The 21,596-nt window shown below is 37.9% G+C and overlaps 1 protein-coding gene across 3 annotated transcripts; it reads right to left on the reverse strand.

Moving 5' to 3' along the window:
* Window positions 1-456: 456 nt before the first annotated feature.
* LOC148335252 (calcitonin gene-related peptide 1-like) lies at window positions 457-10,490 on the reverse strand. Of its 3 annotated transcripts, none has more exons than XM_088298903.1 (5): window positions 10,371-10,490; window positions 8,802-8,897; window positions 6,519-6,659; window positions 1,731-1,934; window positions 457-1,285 (listed from the first exon to the last, which is right to left on the reverse strand). In XM_088298903.1, the coding sequence occupies exons 2-4, from the start codon at window positions 8,885-8,887 to the stop codon at window positions 1,775-1,777; spliced, it is 387 nt and encodes a 128-aa protein (XP_088155029.1). In that variant the 5' UTR covers window positions 8,888-8,897; window positions 10,371-10,490; the 3' UTR covers window positions 457-1,285; window positions 1,731-1,774. The 3 variants fall into 3 exon arrangements, with proteins under 3 accessions (XP_088155029.1, XP_088155028.1, XP_088155027.1); XM_088298902.1 differs by having other exon boundaries at window positions 1,731-1,937; XM_088298901.1 differs by lacking the exons at window positions 457-1,285; window positions 1,731-1,934 and adding an exon at window positions 3,631-4,753.
* Between the last annotated feature and the right edge of the window lie 11,106 nt (window positions 10,491-21,596).

A 21,596-nucleotide genomic window follows, 5' to 3' on the forward strand; every position in this document is an offset into this window, starting at 1 on the left:
TGATGTAAAAACCATTGACACAATAGTGGAGCTAGCTGCTGGTTAACCTGGAAATTGTTTTGTCAAAAACATCTCGGTAAAGTATGCTAATGTTGGTTAAGACAACTGCTGGTTGATTAAAAGATTGGTTAAGACGTAGCTATTCTAAAACAGTAGTTACTAAATGTTAGTGAAATCATAACGTAATGAGATAGATTATACTTATGTGTAACTATGGTGCAATTCAGTCAAACAACCGTGCTAAATTGTTACTACATTAATAAGTTAGTTAAAATTATTCACTAAATGGTTTGTTGAAATCATTTATATGACAACATGGATATACTGGATATACAAACTATTTTCCCTTGGCATTAATCACGACTCAAGAAGTAGCGCTCAGTTTCAAAAAGATTTGTCCCCCAATTCATATTGAAGACTGCTGGTCTTCGAAAGCGCCAAAAAGAACAAGTCTGATTGCAGGTTGCACTGCCTTTTTTATTCAGCAATTACCCATGCAGTTATTTGCCCATATTTTGCAAAACATATCCCAACTTAGTGTGTGCATGTGTGTTTTTCCACGCCCAACCATACATCACACATAAACAGACACACGCACGCACACATGCACTTCACTCTGTTCCCGTGGTGTTCTAACGCTTTTGTTTTTGACAGTGTTTAGAATATGTACAAATAGAATCATATGGTCAATGGCCCCTCTTAAAGACCTGCAAAGAACAACACAAGTACCCCAAGCCCGAGTTTATCTAAAATACATTTTAATCTTGCTCAAACGTCTTTTTTTTCCCAGCAGTATTGTTGACAATATTCTTCATCATCATCATCATCATCATCACCATTCTTCACAGAACTGTACAATCATGTCAATTGTTCTACATAAAGGCACAAGACAACAGCCCACTGTGGGGGGGTAGGGGGAGATGTATTTTTTTTTTTTTCAATTTTTGGGGGGGTTGGTCCGGGGTAGGCTGATAGGGGTCCCGCTGGCTGGATGATGCTACACAATTAGAGGAAAAGGAGGAGGTGCAAAAACCTGGTGAGCACTTTTTTTGTTTTGTTTTGTTTTCCAATGATACGTATGTATAAAAGATGGCAAGTGTACACAAACTAAAGTGCTTTTTTTATGGGCCAAAAGCAAGATGGAAACTTTATGGGGTTTTTTTAATGTAAGTGAATGCAAAGGACAGTTCACTGTTGAATTTCTGCTCCATTGTTGTTGGTGTTACTGATATTTTTTTCTTCTTTTTTTTTTTTTAACTCCCAGATGTTTTCTCGCCATGTCAGCCTGTGTAAAACGAAAAAAAAAGAAGGACATCAAATACCATTTTACTGATGTAAATGCCTACAACTGTCGAGCACACCCCAATAAGAAATTAGTCGGGGTTGTTTTTAGAAAACGTAATCATATTTGAGATTTTTATTGACCCTTATTATGTATAAATGTTGTGAAATATTAGTTCAAATAAATATGTTCAATTATTTATTTAAAAATGTTGTAAAACATAACTAAGCTAAAATAGTATCATTAAAAAACGTATCTATGCTAAAATGTTATTTAAGAATATTTGGTTAAACACAAGGCTAAAATATTGATATAAAGATAACACTAACACGTGGCTAGGCTAAAATGTTAGCCATAATCTGATCATTTCGTCGCACCCCTTCTAACGTCTCCAATTACCGTTATCTGATGTACCAGTATGACCGATATATCTCAAGTGTCCATTTACCGTTTTTTTGTTTTTTTTTCTCCACCATAGGTGCATCCAGGTGCTCACATGGCGATGCTTCTCCTCCGCCGGCCGAAGGCTTTGGCGCCGACGTTGGTGGGCACAAAGTTGCTGTTGCCCATCCCCCCCGACCGGCTGAGGAAGTCGGCCAGGCGGTGGGTGACGCAGGTGGCTGTATTGCAGGCTCGCTTCTGTGCTGTAACACTGCTTCAGGGGAAGCGAAGCAGGTGGTTAAGACAGTGTATGGAAAAATGACACTAAAAGTTTAAGCAACTTTGCAAATTAAAGGATCCTGTAAGTATAAATGTTTGTGACCATGTTCATTGAAGCTAATATGTTAGGTGAAAACGGTAGTTAAAACACAACTGTTAAAGTGTTTGCACAATGCTAGTTAAAAATGTTAAATTGACATTTTTAAGCAGATGTTCATCTACTTGAAGAATGTATCAAGATCCAGATGATTTTGTCTCTACTTAAGAAATATCTAGGTCTAGATGATTTTATTTTGGGCAACCACTTGACGAAATAAAATTCAACAAAAACTCGTTTCAGTGTACAATATACTTTAGAATGGTGAATTTCTGTTAAAAAATACATTAAGGAATATGTTAAAAATATTAGTTCCCACATAACTATTCTCTATTGTTAGTTTAAAAAGAGCTTGAACAGAGTTACACACAAAGAGGTGTTTGTATGGCCTTATGCTTGCATTGTGGAGTTTTTTGTTATAGTTTTGATGTTCTTACCTTAGTATGGTATATGCTGGGCCTTCCATCCCATCATGTCCCTTTCTGTCTTACTTCATTTTTTTTTTCTTACTATTTCTGACTTTCTTTCTTTGTCAGTAACTCAAAGGCATTCATTTAACATTAAATTTGTTTGGGCCACACTGTACTGCAATCAAAGTCAGCTAACGCTTTCTGGTAGAAAAATATGTTTATTGAACAAGGAACATGGCGGCAACTGCTGATTGATGTTTTGTGCGATAAAGTGTGTGTGTGCAAGTGTGTTTGTGTGTGTACGGGGAGTGCTCTGGTGCTATACAGCAAAAAAATATGTGATTGTCTGACCTAGGGCTGGGCGACATGGCCTTACTTGTTTTAAGGCCATCTCGGTAATTTTAATAATCCAGTGTTTGAGTTCAATTTTTTCCTTTTGACTTATAGAAAACTTTATATTAAGTTTATAGTTGTTTTATGCACTGGGGCCTATCCCAGCTGTCTTTGGGCAGGAGGCAGAGTACACCAGGGGTCCTCAATCCTGTTCCTCGAGGGCCGGTGTCCTGCAGGTTTTCCATCTCTCCCTGCTGCAACTCATCTGATTCAAATGATCAGATAATCAGCAAGGTCTGCAGAAACTAGATAACGATCGCTCAGGTGTGTTGCACCAGGGAGAGGTGGAAAACAACCAGGACCCTCGAGGAACAGGATTGAAGACCCCTGGAGTACACCTTGAACTGGTTGCCATCCAATCGTGGGGCACACAAAGACAAACAACCACTCACGCTCGCAATCACAACTAAGGCCATTTTAGAGTGTCCCATTTACCAACCATGCATGTCTTTGGAATGTGGGGGGAAACCGGAATACCCGGCGAAAACCCACACAGGCACAGGGAGAACATGCAAACTCCACACAGGAAGGCTGGAGCCTTGAGTCGAACCATGCACCTCTGTACTGTGAGGCGGAGGTGATTGTAGGTGCCATTGTGAGCGTGTTTGGTTATTTGTTTTTGTGTGCCCTGCGATTGGCTGACAACCAGTTCAGGGTGTACCCTGCCTACTGCCTGAAGATGGGTGGGATAGATGGATTTAGCATGAAAGGATGTTGATAAAATGAGCTGTAAAACTGCAAGGCTCGACCGGTCTGGTATGAGAGTAACATCACACTCGGAAAATTAGTTCACTGGTTAATTTGTTTATTTAACCAATTTTCGTAAAATGGTAGGTAGGCCAGATTAAAGAACAAATTGGGCTGTACATACCCGCAAACCATACTTTGGATTGATGAAAAAAAAAAGGTTGATTGTGTATTGTAATTGCCAAAGATGCCACAAGATGATGGCAAAGAACTGTCATTTTAAGTCAAATTCCTAAAACAAGATGTCATAAAATTGTAGTACAGCTAGCATAAAAGCAGTGATCAGTTTTCTGTCATATATGGGAGGATACATTAAAAAAAGAAAGAGAGTAATGCAACTAGGGAGGGGTCACTGTATCTGCAATAGTACTGTTTTTTTTGTTTGTTTTTTAACCAACCAGATTTCATTTTTGTCATCAGCGAGCCAGCTAGCTGGCCCACAAACATCGTTGCCTGATTGCTTGGTTTGAGCGAGGCAAGTTCAACTAGCAAAACATGTCAGTAGCGATCTGTACAATAATCAGCATATTTGGTGAGTTTGAGTCATTTTATTTATGGTATTTATTTGTTATTGCCTGTGATTATATCTATATTGTTTCTGAACTGTTCCAGATGATGTACTTAGCATAGATGCCTGCTGTTATATTGCATTTCTGAATTGTATTAATGGTCCAGTTAACAAATGAACAGCTTGCCACTGTTAAAATTGTACTTTAAATATATTAACAATAGATACTAAAAATAAATCAGTACAAAATAATGATTCAATCTATCCTAAATTAAAATTCATCATTAAAATGAATTAATCGCCCAGCCCTAGTTTGAGACTCAAGATGGACGCCTGTTTCTTTTCTCTTCACGTCAGTCAGGCAAGTCACGCCAACATGCACTGGCCAATGAGGACGACTGGAAGGTCATGACATAGCAAGGGGGCGGAAGGTGGACAAAGGAGGACGGCGTAAAATGGGGCGTGGTTAGACGGCGTCAAACGTCTCGCCGTAGCTGGCATAGCGCTCGCCATCAGGAGCGCTGCGCTTCTTGCCGGGCGTTCCCGCTCCCACGTTGGTGCGTGGGAACGTCTGCAACTTGTGCAGCTCCTGAGAGAGTTTGCCCAGTACGCAGGTGCTGAGGTTGGAGCAGCGCTTGGTTAGCGACCGGGCCATGCTGTCAGAATTGGGGTACACAATGCATACAGATCACATGCACAGGGGTGGGATCAGGCGGGAGAAAATAAAACAATGACATGCAGGAAGAATCATTGGATCCCACCGGAATTCTTGGATTTTTTTTAACTCTATGTGCCAAGAGAGACCGTCAGGCGTGCCGCGGGAAATCAATCAATTTCACCTAATTGATCCGAAAAATTCTTTCCTACAAATAATGCTTTGTTCATTTATCGCTGCCAGTGACAGAGTCAAATTATTAATGCTACTAATACTGCGAGTATGAGTAACTTCAGAATGCTCATATATTAGGAAGAAAACGTTTAAACATAACCATGCTAAAATCTTTTTATAACCCATCGATATTAATTTAAAATTGTTCGATACTGGATAGTAAAATGTGTTTAAAATATTTGTAAGACAATTATAGTAAAATAGTATATTTTGTCAATGTGCACTGAAATGAGAATTTAAAAGGTTTATTTAAACATAACTATGTAATGGAATGTTTGTTAACTGTTAACAACTTAAAGACAACGTGAGAAGTAAACTTGACCAACCATATTTTGAGCAATAAATCTACTTTAAGGATACTCACATTAGTTTTTTTAACGCAAACATCCTTGTTTCATAGACTTTTTTTTTAGGTTTTCTCCGGATACTCCGGTTTCCTCCCACATTTCAAAAACATGCATTGTAGGTACATTTGAATACTCTAAATTGTTTCTCGGTGTGATTGTGAGCGCTAATGGTTGTTCATCTCTGTGTGCCCTGTGATTGGCTGGCAACCAGTCCAGGGTGTACCCCGCATACTACCTGAAGACAGCTGGGATAGGCTCCAGCATGATTGCGACTCTCGGGAGCATAAAAGGCTCGGATAATGGTTGGATTAGTTAAAATTGTATCTTAGAAATACTTGTCAATACTCAAATACTGCAATGCTTGAGCAAATCCATAAGATCTCCGGTGGGATATATTGTGGTTGTCTCCAACCATGCATTTTTTACACAATACACAGTATATTCTTTTCCATTTCTCCCCCCTCCATTCCATTTGCGAATCCATTGCAGGCATGCCAGCAAACCACTTAAGGACCAAACGTTCCTTTCTTGCATCATGCTCACTACCCACGTGACCACCCATCCATCCTTTCATGCAAATGTAATGCACCCTCGTTCACTTACCCACCACCACCATTTTTTTAAACACATTTTTTTTTATGCGTACTGTAGTTCAAACAGTTTCTCCCCATTCTCATGCTACTACTATCATGCACACTTCATTCAAAGTAGATCTATTAATTCATAGCAAGTTGTTCATGCAGGAATGCCCTTGCGTCTGCTTTGTTATGTGTTTGCATTGTGTGAGCTGAACATTTTGGAATTGGAAAGGGTCAAATCAGTCACGAAACGTGTCATTGGTCATTATGTAAAATAATTCACCGTCTGGAAATGTTATTGTCAATATTTGAGAACGTGATAAATAGTTACGTAGATGTCCTGTATCAGTTGAACATTTTGAAGTTGGAATGGCTGAATCGGTCAGCAAATGTAGAAGGATAGGTAAACGTGCAAAGTAAAAATGTTGCATCGTGGGAAAAGGGGGAATTTTTTAAATGTAGAAAATACTGCAGTTCCTAACATGTCCTGGGTTTTAAATTTGGAATCGTTTGAATCGGTTGTGAAATGTAGAAGTGGTCGTGCGTTCAAAATTTCCCGGTATAATATCTCAATAATAGTAACAATAAAAGTGTAAGACGTACGTACCTGTTTCCTTCAGCCGCCTGCTGCTGCTGCTCCAGCTCCTCGGCCGTCATCTGCACAAACTCCTTGACGATGGCGTTGAGTAGCCGCCGCGCCTCGTAGTCCGTCAGCGTCACCCTCTCCGACATGGACTCCAACGCCGGTCTACAGGTGGAAAACCAAGAACAGCGAACCAAAACATTAGAAAAGTAACTACGTTCACATATTGGTTGAGAGTTTTCATTGAAACACAACTACACTGAAACGTTTGTAGAAAAATGACATTCAAACATGACGCTAAAATGTTCGTTAAAAACTTGAGCACACAAAAATGCGAAAATGCTGCTTTAAAAGGATCATTTAAACACTACTACACTAAAATGTAGTTCTTTAAAGGTAACTATTCAGATTTTTTGGTGAAGCTAAAATGTTTATTTAACAATAATCTTTAAAAAAAACTAAAAAGATACTAAAGTAAGGTTTGCCTTAACATTAGACTGACATGTATGTTACAAATTGTTTATGAAATGTGTTAAAACAGAACTACTTTCAAATATAACTATAAAAATATTGATCGTATAACCATGCTACAATGATGGCTAAAAAATGCTCAATAAAACTCAACATCACTAAAGTAACCACTGTATGTAAAAATGACAGCTAACAAAATGTCAATAAAGCATAACCACAGTAAATTCTTGCATTTTTGTTTAAACATGACCACGCTAAAATGGTAGCTAAAAAAAACCCTTAAAAATCAGCAATGAGCAGGATATAGGGATTATTTAGTTTTAAATATTCATGGGAACAATTGCACTAAAATATTCCTGTTCTACATTCTAATTCTACATAAAAATTTTAAAAAATTAGATGTCTGTTAGACATGTTTGTTAAATCACAAAAACAGCAATGTGGTCGCTTAAAAATGTTAGTTGAAGTGTAAGTATGCTAAAATATCAGTGAAAAATGTTGACTTGAGCGTAACTTCCATCAAATGTTGAGTCAAAAATGTGTGCGATTGACATGAAATGATTGCGACAAGTTCAAGGGAGGGTTTGGTGGTCCCCGGCCAAATGGAGATGGATTCATGCGATGCGTGTGTGGGTGGGTGGGGTCAAGGTGGCTCGCTGATGGTGTGGGGGGACGTCACCGGCTCGGGAATGGATGACGTCAGTGTTGCAGGGCTGCCCGCCAACGCAGAAAACAATCTGCACAAAGTGCCCCAGCTTCTCAATGTGCATCTGCCTTTAGATATACTGAGACTGATACTTTTACTATGACTCATCTATATATACATGTATATGTTCAGACACCACATTAGGTACACCTTCACCCAAAATTGTGCCTCTCCAAATGCTCAAGTTTACTTTCGATTGACTTGCTCAACTTGACTCAGCTTTATTTGTATAGCACTTTATCGTACATGTGCTTTACACTAACAAGTGATTTACAGAAAAAAAAACAATCAATTCAGCAGTTCTAAATGAATCTTTGAAGCCTACAATAAGCAAACACCCAGCAACCATCCAGAGTGATGCATAATATATGTACTGTTATTTTGTGAGCCATATCTTGAACATTAAAGCAACATTTTTTTAAGTACCCTAATAAATAAATTGAAGTTAGAGTGACATTACACAGTTTTAAGGCATTTTATTTTTAGTAACGACTATCCATCCATCCATTATCCAAGCCTCCTAGCCTCACGAGGCTCGCGGCCGTGCTGGAGTCTATTCAAGCTGTCTTTGGGCAATAGGCGGGGTACCCCCTGAATTGACAAAAGTCATTTGGAATAAAAATATTGTGGCGTTTTTTAACCATACCTGAGTACCATAACTGCATTTTACAGTTTAATTTATAAAGTCACATTTAAAATAATACAACATAGAAAAAATAGTAACACAGAAAAAACATTATTGAGCATGACTATAACATTTTTAAATGGCATAATTTTTTTACGCAGCTTTTGTTTTGCTGTCATTATCAGGTGTACCTACGGTAAGTGCCTCTTTCCATAACTTTGAACGTGGTGTTAATAGATATTCGTGACCACAACAACAGGTTCCAAATGATCATGTCCACTTGTATTAAACACCCTTTCCTTCTTTTTATTACATTATCATAATCAGCCTGGAAATGACATTAGCGTAATGGGATGCAACAACTCTTTAAATGGATTAGCTTTTACAGCAAGCTGACATCTCCTTCAACTTTCACTCTTATCACACACAATTTACACAAGTTGTTTGTTCTCATTCTTGTACCATTTCAACAAACAGGTAGTGTCGGGTGATGTGCCTGTTTTACCTGGCTGGGGCAGCTTGCGAGCAGTACATCTGGCAGATGACCAGGGCATATGCAAGGAGGAACGTCGAGATCTTCAGCATGACCATAGTACTCCCCCTGCACGACACACACACTTGTAAGCACACACCTCAAAAATGCCATTTCCAGACAATCCTTAATATCCCTGAAAGCATCCCACCAGGATGAAGGTACAGCCAGTTCTGGCAAGTGGGACATAGCTCCAGGAGTGTGCGTGCGTGCGTGCGTGCGTGCGTGCGTGCGTGCGTGCATGTGCATGCATGTGTGTGTTGAGGGAGTGCTTTAAGGTGGTGCATGTGTGCATGAAAACGATGAAGAGTGGGGGGGGATGACAGTGACTCCATCTAAATAAATGAAACATGCTGTAACTATGTTAAAATATTACTTTGAAAAATACTACTTGAAATGCAACTAGGCTAAAATTTGAAGGGAAAAATGGTTCAATGATACGTACAAAGCAAAAAATGAGTTGAAAATTATTCATCCAAAAACACTGAAGCACTTTTTAAAATTTTTGTAATCATAATTGCAATAAAACTGCAGGAAAGAAATATGTCAAAGAAAGATGTTCGTTAAAACATATTAGTAAAAAAATATGAGTCAGAAATTGAGGGTTGAGACAACGCTGCTAAAATGTCAGTTTAAAACATAAGTGTGATAAAGTACTACCATAGTTCAAAATGCTTGTCAAGACAAAAGTAAGCAAAAAAAGTTTCTTGACAAATTTTCTGCAAAGACTGACTAGCGCTTAGTTTAAGTATAAAGTTTCTCATTAAAACATTCATTACATCATAGCTAAGCTAATATGTTCGTTAAACATGTGAACGATAATACTGATAAAATATTCAGCAAAATCCATGTTAAAAAATAAATTGAACATCCTTTTTTCTTGATAAACATAACTAAAATGTTAGAAAAAAAAAAACCAAAGCAAAATCTTACTAAAAATGTCCATTAAATTGTGTCTATGTTAAAATGTTAGTTGAAAAAAGGTATTAAAACATGTCACTAAATATGTTAAACACCAGCTATGCTCACCTATTCATTAAAATTGTTTGTTAAAACATAACTATACCAAAAATATTATCATTATTTTCATTAACGCATGCTGTACCAATGCTTAAATGTTAGTTAAAAATCTCCCTTAAAAAATAAGTAAACAAAAAGATTAGACGAGAAAAAAAATGTTAAACCATAACTGTGATCAAATATAAATTATATATAAATATAAATCAATAAACATGTTTTTTTTCAAACACAGCTTGGATAAAAAGGATTGTTGAAACTGTTTAATAAAACATAGCAATGCTAAAAAAAAAAAAAAATGGAGGAGAAGGAAGTCAGATGGGGCGATGACAGAGAGGAAGAAGAGGTGGTGACTCCATCCAAGCTTCCCCGAGGAACCCGTGCATTAGTGTAATGAGCTGCCATTGCCCCCCCCCACACACACACACAAAACCTGCTTGTCCCATAGACTTTCTTTCGTTTCCTCATTTTGAATCCCCATTTTGGCCCCTTAAGCTATCAAATCATCGCAAAGCAAATACTCACCTTGGGCGAGAAGCACCTAAAATAAATAAATCTCAAATATGTGGGATTTTTTTTTTTTGGGTCCGGAACAGGAGCTGTGAGCTGTGTTTTTGCGTGCTGTGGCGAGGCAACGGCCCCCTATATATCCCGCCACCCAGGTTTGTGTATCGGCTGTGGAGGTGGTTAATTATCCCGCGGCTCAGCCAATGGGGCAATGAGCCGGGTACAACGGCGGCCAATGGGAGGGCAGCGAGGCACGCAGACGTCATCCACAGTGGCACTTCATTCACAAAAATCCGCCTCATTTGCATTGATGTCATTCATTAAATGGGCAGCAGGGGCAAAGTTACATTGCTTAAATCGATAAGGGAGCCCCCCCACCACACCACTTTTTTTTTGGGGGGGGGGCATCTACTAGTGAGGCAGCAGACTACACATTGAGGCACTCATTCATAAACTTATGCAATGATGTGACTCACCGCTCAGACTTTGGTATCAAGTGTTTTCGGCATCTCACGACATGTTTGCACGACCAACATGAGCTGCGTAATATGAGTGAGAACTCAACGTCATTTGAGCTACAGAAGCTAAGACAACTGCTGCAACAGTTTTGAAATATGTGCCCTCTCTAGTCTATGGCATTGTGATTAATATTGTTTTTGCGGAATATGAATTAATCAGCAAAATCCACATGTTTTCATCCATCTCACGGGGCGGACATTTTGCCACTTCTGACAACTGAAAATGACATCAGAGGTTATGAGCAATCACAGATCACCTGTTTTCTGAAGCTGAGTCATGATTGCTCATTAGCTGAGCGCTGATTAACTGTGATGTCATTTTCAGTACAGTAAATGGCAAAATGGCCGCCCATTGAGATGGCTAAAAACGGGTTGATTTTATTGCTTAAGTCATATTTTACAGATGCGATCTTAATCAGAATCCTGTGTTTAGACTATTGGGGGGGGCAAGGAACATACTGTATTATTTTAAAGTAAAAAGCTGATATGAGTTTCCCTTTAAAATTTATGTCAGCGAAAATAGTGTGATTGAAACATCCACTCTTTTACATCCATCTCAGTTGCTGTCATTTTATCCAGCTCCGCCCCCTGCTGTTGGCTAAAATTGACATCAAAGAGCCGTCAGGGTTGCATTGCAAACGTCACAGCTCAGCTTGTTCCTGCGTTTGGTCACGTGACATTAGCAAAGTGAAAATTTGGGACTAGTTGAAACATCATGACATTGACACGTTTAGCATATCCGTGCTGAAATGGTCGCAAAAAAATGTTTGTTGAAACTGCACTAAATAAAAGATTAATTAAAATTGTTCAGTCAGACAAATTTAATTTCCCTCAAACATGAAACAAATTCCTTGTAGTTACAAATTGTTCATAAAACATCTAAAAAATTTGTATGTGTGTTTGTTGAAATAATGTTCATTAGAAATATTACTTCAAATCAAAACCACTGCGCTCTCATCATAGTTTTAAGATTGGTTGTTTAAACAAAACTATTAAACAAAACTGTTAAAATTGTTTTATTAAAACTCCGGCTTTCCTTCATAAGCTTATGCAATGACGTGACTCACCAATCATATACTTATGCTTTGCGTGTTTTGGTGGTCTCATGCCATGCCCGCTTCCAACATGAGCGTGGCGCGTGATAACAAGTGCAAAGCATCCTAGTCTATTGAGCTAATGGAGTTATTGGAGCCACTAACGACGGGCGGTGGACGGGCCGCCGCTGCCCACGCGCTGAGCAAACGAGTTGCCCGTCCTCGGGTCGATTGCTGCTTTTTCTCCAAAGCAATTACACGACTCTTTGTCACGCACCGTCGTCTCAATTCCTTTTCATTAGCCACCATGTGTGTGTGTGTGTGGGGGTGTGTGGGGGTGTGTGTTCTTTAAAACATAACTACATGAAAGTGTACGTAACGTATCTACACTAAAATAGTAACCTAAAAGATAAGGTAAAGAAGAACACCCAATAACTAAACAAAAAATATTAATTAAAAAGTGTTAATTGCAATGTTAAAATATAAGTCAAGCTAAAGCATAACCACGTTAATGAAATTTGCTACACTAATATGTTCATTAGAAAACAATCTGTTGCCAAAATTTGTTTTAATACTTCAAACAATTAAACTAAACTTGATTACCATACTTTGCACTTTTAAATGTTGATAATAAAAAAATATAACTACAAAAAATGTTTGTTAATCTGCATTAAAAAATAGAAATGTTTAATTATTTTTAGAAAATGCTCTTTACAAAATATTTAAAACTTAACTGTTAGTTAAAACTTGAAAAAAATGCTAAAATATTTGTTTAACGTTGTCCATTAAAACACAACTACTCTAAAATGTGTGTTTTTAAAATGTTGGGTTAAACTTAACTAAATTAAAATTTGAGTGAACACCGAAATAGTTAGGGTTTGGCATTCACCATTCCTATTTTCTGACTTTTGCAGAGAAATCTGTCCTCCATTATACGCTGGTTTTGTGTCTACGCCAAAGCAGTAACAGATTTTTTTTTTCTTTTGCCATCCTCTTGGCGCAAAAAACAACTATGTTGAACTAAATTGGCGATCTTCATATAAACCAGGGCTGTCCAACCTTTTTTGAAAAATCAAAAGATCCAAGAGCCACGATAAAATATACTGATTTTTCATTATCAAGCACTCCAAAATCAGTCATTTTTGCAATTTACAGTTTTTTGAAAAAGTGCTACCTGATCAGCTTTCTATACGGCAAATAGTTGAGGATTGTACAAGATTTTGGGGTGATCAGTGGTTGTAACGCACCAGATTACTAATTTCTTTTTTAGTACATGCTACAAGCCAATTAAAAATGGACAGTGGGCCACTAATGTCCCCCGGGCCATAATTTGGGCACCATTGATTTGGGCAAAAGTTTTGCTTTGCAGCCATCTTGTGGCATCTATAGGTAATTACAAACTCTTTTAGGGGTTGTGAATTATGTACATTTGAAAAAAAAATTAAAATGAATAACTACCAAAATGTTTTTAAAAAATGTTGAAAGCATTATTTCTTGCAAATGTAAATTATTTTTTTCGAACAATAACTACGACTAGTAAAATAAATAAATAAATATAAAGGAACGAAAAATTATGCTGAATGCGAATTAAAGTACAAGTACGCTAAAATGTTACATTACAAATTGTTGGAAAAACATGAAACAATTGTTTGTCATACACTGCAGTGTGCATGCGTGCTTGTGCGCTGTCAAACCAATGAATGTGTGCGGTATGTCAGAGGAGCAGACAAGGAAGCGGCTTGTGCGTCATAGCGGAGCCCCATTAGACAGGATGAGCCTTTTAGTGCTATTGAGCTTAGCAGGCTCACCCGTGTCAGGTGCTAAATCACCTCCGGATGGCTTGGATCCGCTTCTACCCCTCCGTGGACTTTCTGTCCGCACCTTCTGAACCCGCTACTTCAATCTCGTTGCCTATTTAATGGTCTAACGATGTTCCCACGCCCAGTGTCGCCATCCAGAGCATTTTTGGGGCATATGTGAACATAAACTGACATTTTTTGGAAGTGTGACATACATTGTAATGTGAACAGACTTCATGTTGCGTTGACTCAGGCAGAGCGGTGAAAATCAAGTTACAAGAACTGAGTATCGTTTTTATTTGTCTACTTCTAATGCACATCAAAAAATGAATCTAGTTTGGCTTAAAAGGAGTAAACTACACCGTCAAATATATTAGTGTACCAGAGTAACCAGAATTTATGTAGATCTCTTTGGTATGAACTCGGAAATAAAATACAAAATGAAATCAAAAGCATTTTCCCCTTTATTGAGTTACTCTTTGGACCATTGAGGACTGTCCCATTTTGTGACATTCCTTCATTTTCCAACAAGTCAGCAAAAAGTGAAGTAAAAGTGTCTCGATTCTTGTTTGCATTCACACTGCAACAACAATTAGGCAATATAACACGAGGGGGATTAATATTGTACTCGCCGACCTTTGCAACTGATTCAGTTGCTGGTTCGTCAGTTTTCCACAATCATAGCAGGTATTTGCCAATGTTTTACTTTCATGAAGGATTACAGAAATCAGAGTGTAATTGCTTTTGAGAGGCTGAAATCAGAAGATTTGGAAAATTTGAAGTTAAACAAAGACACTAATCGATTACTCGCAAATCGATTAAAACGCTTAAAACCAATGTCTAATAATTTGATAATCGATTAGTTGTTGATTAATTTTGACACCTCTCTCTGTTGAAAAATGTTCATTAAAAATGAATAGGCTATTTTTTTTTGGTTAAATCAGAAGCCTGATTGTTGATTTACTCTGTGCTCCACTCTTGCTTGGAGGCCTGTTCCCGAAATGTGAACTGGAAGTGCCTCAGCTCTTGTTTGCATTCAAACAGGGACTTCATGTACTCAAAGGTCCAGTTGTCTTTAAATCCACACAATGATAATAAGTGACTCCATCATGTTATAATCCAATTTGTCAAAAGCTGTCAGTTGAATCTTCACATAATTGTATTGCATGTTTGTCATTTTTCCTGCGTGGGTGTTGTCTTTTCGGTCACTGGCGTCACACTCCACCCGGAGGGGAACCCACGTGGGTCATTCTCACCACTTCAAACTTTCCCTTCCGTTCTTGTAAATAAATTTCGGAAAAAAAACAACTTTGCAGCAACAGTCAATACAGTAACCTTTGAGAACAGCAGCCCCCGCTTGTGCCAATCAACGCACTCACCCGAGTACACCCTCTGAGGTCCAAGTTTTCAGACTTCCTACCACTTACAATTATCAGTCATCTTTCAGAGATGATTGATAAATGAGAGTGGTATGATGGAACTCTATTGATTTTGATTGACGTCTTGCTAGTTATTGCTTACAATTTCAATTCCCGATTGAGATTTTTGGCGATTTTGGGACAATTGGCAGTGGACGTTTGCTACGAATAATCAATTTTAGACACAATATATGGCAGGTGTGGGCAAACTACGGCCCGGGGGCCACATGCGGCCTGTTAAACGTTTTAATCCGGCCCGCCGAACTTGAAAAAAAATTAAATGAATAAACCTTGTTCATGTTTTGTCTAAATACTGTAGCTTTTCAAAGACATATATATTGTTGTAATGCTTTTGTTCACTTTCATTTAAAATTAAAAATTATTTTTTTTTCTCCGATGAGGTGAGGTTACCAAAACACTCCATCCATCTTATCCTGGTCCGGCCCGTCTGTCAAATTTTAGAACCCATTGTGGCCCGCCAATCAAAAAGTTTGCCCACCCCTCATATAGGGTGTTCTACACTTGGTTGTTCACTACACAAAAGTTTGCTTACTTAAGTTAAAACTGTAATAAATATTTCATTGAAATAAATGCTCTGTGATTGCCTCAAGATGTTCATTGCGGTAATGTTGTAACAATTTGTGAAAACACAAACAATGCAGGAATACACATAGATAAATATTACAATACTTGACGGCAAGCAGCATAAATTTAAACCTCTGCAGTCAAATAATCTTACTGCATCTTACCGATTCCACTTAGTTGTGAAGCTCTTCTTTGTGAATTACTTGCGTCTGTATTGCTTTCTGGTGGCCAGTTAAGGCTATTCCGGTATGTGTCATGACGTACAAACTCTTTAATTCTTTGCATTCTATTTATTTATTAGATTATTGAATTTTGTATAGAAAGTGTATTACAATATAGTGTTTTTTTTTTATATTAAATAGTCACAAACGTTTTGGTTGGTGTTCTTGTAGAACTGGAACGACATTTCCATTTAATTCAGTGAGGAAAGCCACAGACGGTGCATTTTAAAATTAACTCGCTTTGTTATAATATTTTTAGGCACCTCACATTGTTTTCTCTCTTTTTCAGGCTTTTTTTTTTTTTTTTTTTTTTTTTTTTTTATGTTAAATGAATGAAGCAAATTCCCCTTGAGTGAAGCCTTGCTCATTAGCGTTGATCATGTTTTTTTTTAGCAATGGTTAACTCAGTTTACATGGTTTTATGACAATTAAGGATTTATTTATGATAGCAGAATCAATTATTTCCAAAAGGGAGTGATTATTTTCTTTCTTCTGTCAAATAATAGATAGATGAATTGATATGGCCACCTACGCATCGCAATGAGCATACGCTTGTTTGTGTTGGATATTGGCAGAGAGCAGACTAACGAATGTGTCTTTGACTCTCGACAAAGGGAAAAACAATTGAAAGCCGCCACTTTCAATATTTTAAGTGCCAGAGGCAGCCCACGGAGAAACGAGAAGACGTTGTGTTTGCACTGCGGCATGATAAAGATCCCCGCCAGAGAAGAAGATACGTATACGAATACAATAACATCACACGTGTATAGAAGCCATCCGTCGATCGGGTCACAGCGCATGTGGTGATTTATGAATGGTTGCCCGCACTAGTGACTGCAGCTCCCGGTCGGTCCGAGCCGCGGTGCTCCGGATAAATCACTTCCCAAGGAGAACCAGCACTTAAGTCATTATCCACCTAATGGCTTTCCATCTTCAAATCTAATCAGATGCTTGCCACCAGTGAGGAGGCTCGCACCTGATTAAATGGCAGTTGAAGTTCAGCTACTGCGCTCAGGCTTTCGTGTATAGCACACTGCTCTCTTGAGCGTTTGAGCAATTAATATTTCATCTCTATAGAGCAAGACAAATTCTGTCACAAGAAACTGTTTTAAAAACCTTATGTTCCATTGGAACTGCTGTGACAAGTACAATGTAGCCCCCCAAAAAATACTTACGTAAATGTGATGCAGTGATTGAAGTGCGCTTTCATTCACTTCTGCTTTTGTGTTGCTCACTGCTTTACTCTCTGCTGCTTTTTCTGGCTTCTGTGTAAAAGCTGTGATACCGACAATATCCCTCCTTTACCGACCTTTTTGTCAATGGTAACAGTGGTTAAATCATGCATCTTCTGTTTTCTTCATCTATCCATCCATTTTCCAAACTGCTTATCCTCACTTATTCTCTTTGTAAAAGAGCATCATAGTTGTTCAAGTTTACATTTCGGAATCTGCTACCATCTGGCATTCCTGTCTGGCCTTGGCGGAGGTTGGCCCTCTCCTGAGTGTGGACTCCACTAAACAGTAAGTGATGCTCCACTAATTACGTGGACTTCCACCATACAGCCAACAGGGTGAGGCTATTCTTAGAGGAACGTACGCAAATGAAATGGGTGACGGATCATTATAAGATTTTATGCAGTTGACTTGGCAAGCACAATGGCTGCCACTTCATTCCTTCTTCTGTAATCGTGATGAATGGAGCTTCTAAGGGCCACGAGCTCTCCTCTGTGTTTCTGTACTTCATCCGTTAGTGTCTCACTATCGATTAGCCGGAGGCATGTCACTCCTTTTTATTTATTTATTTTTTAATGAGTCACAACATCCGACATCCTTTCCCGAACTGCCACACTGGTGGATGCTGTGAGCGTCAAGAGACGGGAAAAAGAAGCACAGAGCGAGCGTGTAACTAAGCATGACTGCTGTGTGCTACACTTTTAGAAACTTTCAACCTGCCTTCGCTTTGTGCTCCATGTTCAGGCTTTTGTGTATTCTGAGGAGTTTTAGGAGGGTTTGCAACAAATCCATCCATGGTCGAATCCTTTCAAGATGTGGGTCCGGAATGAAAGCGTCAGTGCGTCAAACTGTCAAAGCAAGCAGCTCCTCCCCAAGCATCTTAGGGGAAACTTGGCCGCGGTGGCATGAGGAGTCATTTGGCTTTCAATCACGCCTGATCAACTTGGCACGCATCTTGCAGTATTTATAGAAACTTAACGTTATGCGCTTATGACGGCTGGCCGCTGCCCAACAATATGCTTTCATTTCTCTGCCTCTGCGGCAAAATCTCCCCTTACTGCTTTGCTTTTTCTCCTGCTTGGATCACCAAAACACATTTCCGCTTTAAGTGTGTTTGAAACCTTCCGTTTTGGTGCACAGTTCGATAAAAGTGCAGATATTGCTGGGGATCTGGTCCGAGCTTTGATGCAATTGGAAAAAAACGCAAGCAACTGAGATCCTCCCAACAATGTGTACGATTGCAATATATTAATATTTTAAACCATAAATATGACACAATCGGTGATCCCAAAGCACTTTTATATCAAACTCATCGAACTCACGCAAAATGTATCTCTTCAACATACTTCCTTGACACCAATTGCTATTTATTGAGACAGGGCTTTGGTCGCATATTCAGAGGAAAAAAAGAAAATCTTTGATTTTTTTAATTTTTTCAGTCAATAACGGAAAATACAAAATTCTGACTTACCAAAACTTTGACTAGTAGAAAGCTAATACTTTGGCACCATCTTGTGGCAGCTTTCTTCCAGGAACTATGTTGAGATGTGGCGAGGAGCTTCTTTTGACGGTCCAGTAGACTCTCAAGATGTCCAGTAGACTTAATTTCTGGCAGGTTCAGTTACTGTATACTGATAATATGCATAATAATTTTAGCTAATTTATTTAAGCGTTAGTTAGTATAAGTCATTGTGAACTCTGTCGCTTTATAATGTTGTATATGTGTGCATGTTTTGTTCCCAGATTGACGTTGATTGTAATATACTGCGCAGATTGTTTACGATTATTACCAAAATTCATTGTACAACGAAAGGCCTCCCCTCTAATAACCATCAATTCCAACATGAAGTGAGCTCATCTAGCGTCGTTCTTCCTCTGCACTTTTGTTTTGTGACTATTGATCGTCTGACCTTTCTGTCCTCACTCGCTCCAATGCTCCTTCATCTTCGGCCATGACGCTAATAAAGTCCACCGCGTAGCGGACAAGCTGTGTCAACAATATTGTTAGGGCATAAAATGATTTTTGCCTTAGCGATATGTCAGCATGCCTCATTTAAGAGACCATTAACTGCAACGAACAATGTACGCAGCCTGTTTTTTTGGTTTTTAATATTTTAACATTAATATTGGGTAAAGGGCTTTTTGCTCATGCCGACCCTTCTTACTCTACGGTATCGTCTTTTTTTTTTTCCCATTTCTATTCTTTTCAATCGTGAAAATTGTTCAGGGAAAAAAATGGTTTAACTTTAGAGATGGAAACTGAAAAAAAAAATGCCAGCCATTCAGTGAGTTATTTTCAGTTTTACTATTAATGAGCAGTTCTCTTATTTTTAATACAAACTATTTATAAGCAGAGAATGGTTTTATTTTTTTAAAATTTGAAGCCTCATTTTATATATTTGGCAATTTTATAACTCATTCAAATTTGGCTGGGTTATTAACACTCCTCTCTGTGGCGTATCAAATGGGTATGAGACATATTTATGTTGAATTTAGAGTTACTTGTCTGGCTGGCTTATAAAGGTTTTATGCTATCCACAGTTTTACCTTGGAAAAAAAATGCAGTAAATATACACTATAAAATTGTCTATTTGGATTGGACTTTACAGTAATTAAAAGTTGATTTTTTCATTTGTTTTATTTTTTGCAGTTGCTAGTTTTGTATTTGTTGCATATCTCACTGGTGTCCAGCATTTTGACTGCGTGCCGCCAATGTGTGTACTCGCCGCTCATTTGACAAATGCAGACAATACTAACATTTCCTTTGGAATCTAACTGCAGCCCCAGAAAAAAAAAATTCATCAGCAACGCGGCTGTGAGTCAGAGAGGAGTGATCGGTCCCGCCCACTGCGCTTGTGGTCATTATTAATTAGTGTAATCATGGCGCAGAGATGTACAAACATGCTAGCAACACTTTTATTATTTGCTTTTAAAAGTAAAGCAGCACCATCAGCAAATGTAATTGGAGAAATGTGCTGAGTTAAGAGCAGTAAAAGAGCACATGAACAGCAGTAAACTCAGACAGCACAGTATTTTTTTTTTTTTTTTTTTTTACATTTAATGTATTTTTTAGTTTACTTTTGATCAATTTACTGAAGACTTGGGCAGTTTTATTTAATTGTCCATCCATCCATTATCTGTACCGCTTCTCCTAATGTGGGTCGCAGGGGTGCTGGATCATATCCCAGCAATCTTCGGGCAGTAGGCGGGGTACTGTTTTTATTTAATTGTAATTAGTTTAATTTCTTTTACAGTTGTTTGACTTAATTGTATTTTTTAAATTTATACATTTATTTTTGTTCAAGTTGTCTTAAATTGCTTCCATTTTATTCCATCAATCAATGTTCTATATTTTATTTAATATTTTCCTCTACAGGGATCTAGGTTAATATTTTTTGTGAAATTAAATTTATATTTTAGAAGTGTTTTATTTTATTTTTAAATTTAATTTATTAAGTTGTACTAGATTTTACCTTTTTTCTACCACTTGTCCTCAGAGTTGCAGGGTTAATTTAATAATTATTTTCTTTTGTCATTTGTTTTATTTTGCCGTTTTTATTACATTTATTTGAAATAGTGACTTTTTGTGTTTATTTTAAGTACATGCCCTGTACGTTTTGATTAGCTTTACATTTTATTTCTTATATTTTAATTAATGTATTGCATTGTTTGTTTGTTTTTTTGTTTTTTTTTTAATTGCAGTGCAGTTGGCTAAGCTCAGTGGCCGCTTACTCCTGAGAACATCCTGTTTGAAGTCCCTAATAGCAAGGTACTGTTGATCAAATATTTGGCATCATCTTGGCCTCACATCAAGTTTTAAAGGTCATGGTTGTTTTTCACCCCATAAACCCATATTTCTACGTTTTTATGAGTGGTGCATTTATTTTTTTTAATTTATTTTGGGAGGGGCGGGCTTGGTAATTACTGCTCATGCACCATAGTACATTTTCTGTTTGGTTGTTATCACATTTCCTCTTTGCCATTAATGGTACTCCATTTTGGTGATGTCTCACACACCCCCACATACACACACATACTAAAAAAGTAGACAAAAAAGCCAAACACACTTGTAGAGTTAATCCTCCGGAAGCTCTCTTCGATCCTATTAGACCAAAGCACAGACGCAGCATTTTAACTGCATGATTTGTTTTTATGGCAAAGTACATTGAAAGTCACTTAATAACATCCAAGACTACATGATAGATAGATAGAGAGAGGGGGGGGGGAAGAGCGAGAGAGAGAGACAGACAGACAGACACATTGGTCGGTATCTAAAATTATTTTTATGAAGCAACATAGAATTGTAAAGAATACAATACAACTTTATTTATATTGCGCATTTCACAACAGCTGGAGCTGTAAAAAAGCACTTTACATATAGTGTAACGTAAATTAGCGGGAAATTAGAACACAAATTGAAACACATAAACATACCTA

This window comes from Idiotropiscis lumnitzeri, chromosome 6, assembly GCF_059441095.1.
Source record: "Idiotropiscis lumnitzeri isolate Australia: NSW breed Sydney's pygmy pipehorse chromosome 6, RoL_Ilum_1.0, whole genome shotgun sequence".
NCBI classification, from domain to species: domain Eukaryota; kingdom Metazoa; phylum Chordata; class Actinopteri; order Syngnathiformes; family Syngnathidae; genus Idiotropiscis; species Idiotropiscis lumnitzeri.

Coding starts and splice junctions, on each gene's coding strand:
- LOC148335252 (XM_088298901.1), bottom strand. CDS start 8,887: ATGGTCATGCTGAAGATCTCGACGTTCCTCCTTGCATATGCCCTGGTC. Junction 6,660..8,801: donor TCGCAAGCTGCCCCAGCCAG/GTAAAACAGGCA, acceptor TTCCACCTGTAG/ACCGGCGTTGGAGTCCATGT. Junction 4,754..6,518: donor CAGGCGGCTGAAGGAAACAG/GTACGTACGTCT, acceptor CAATTCTGACAG/CATGGCCCGGTCGCTAACCA.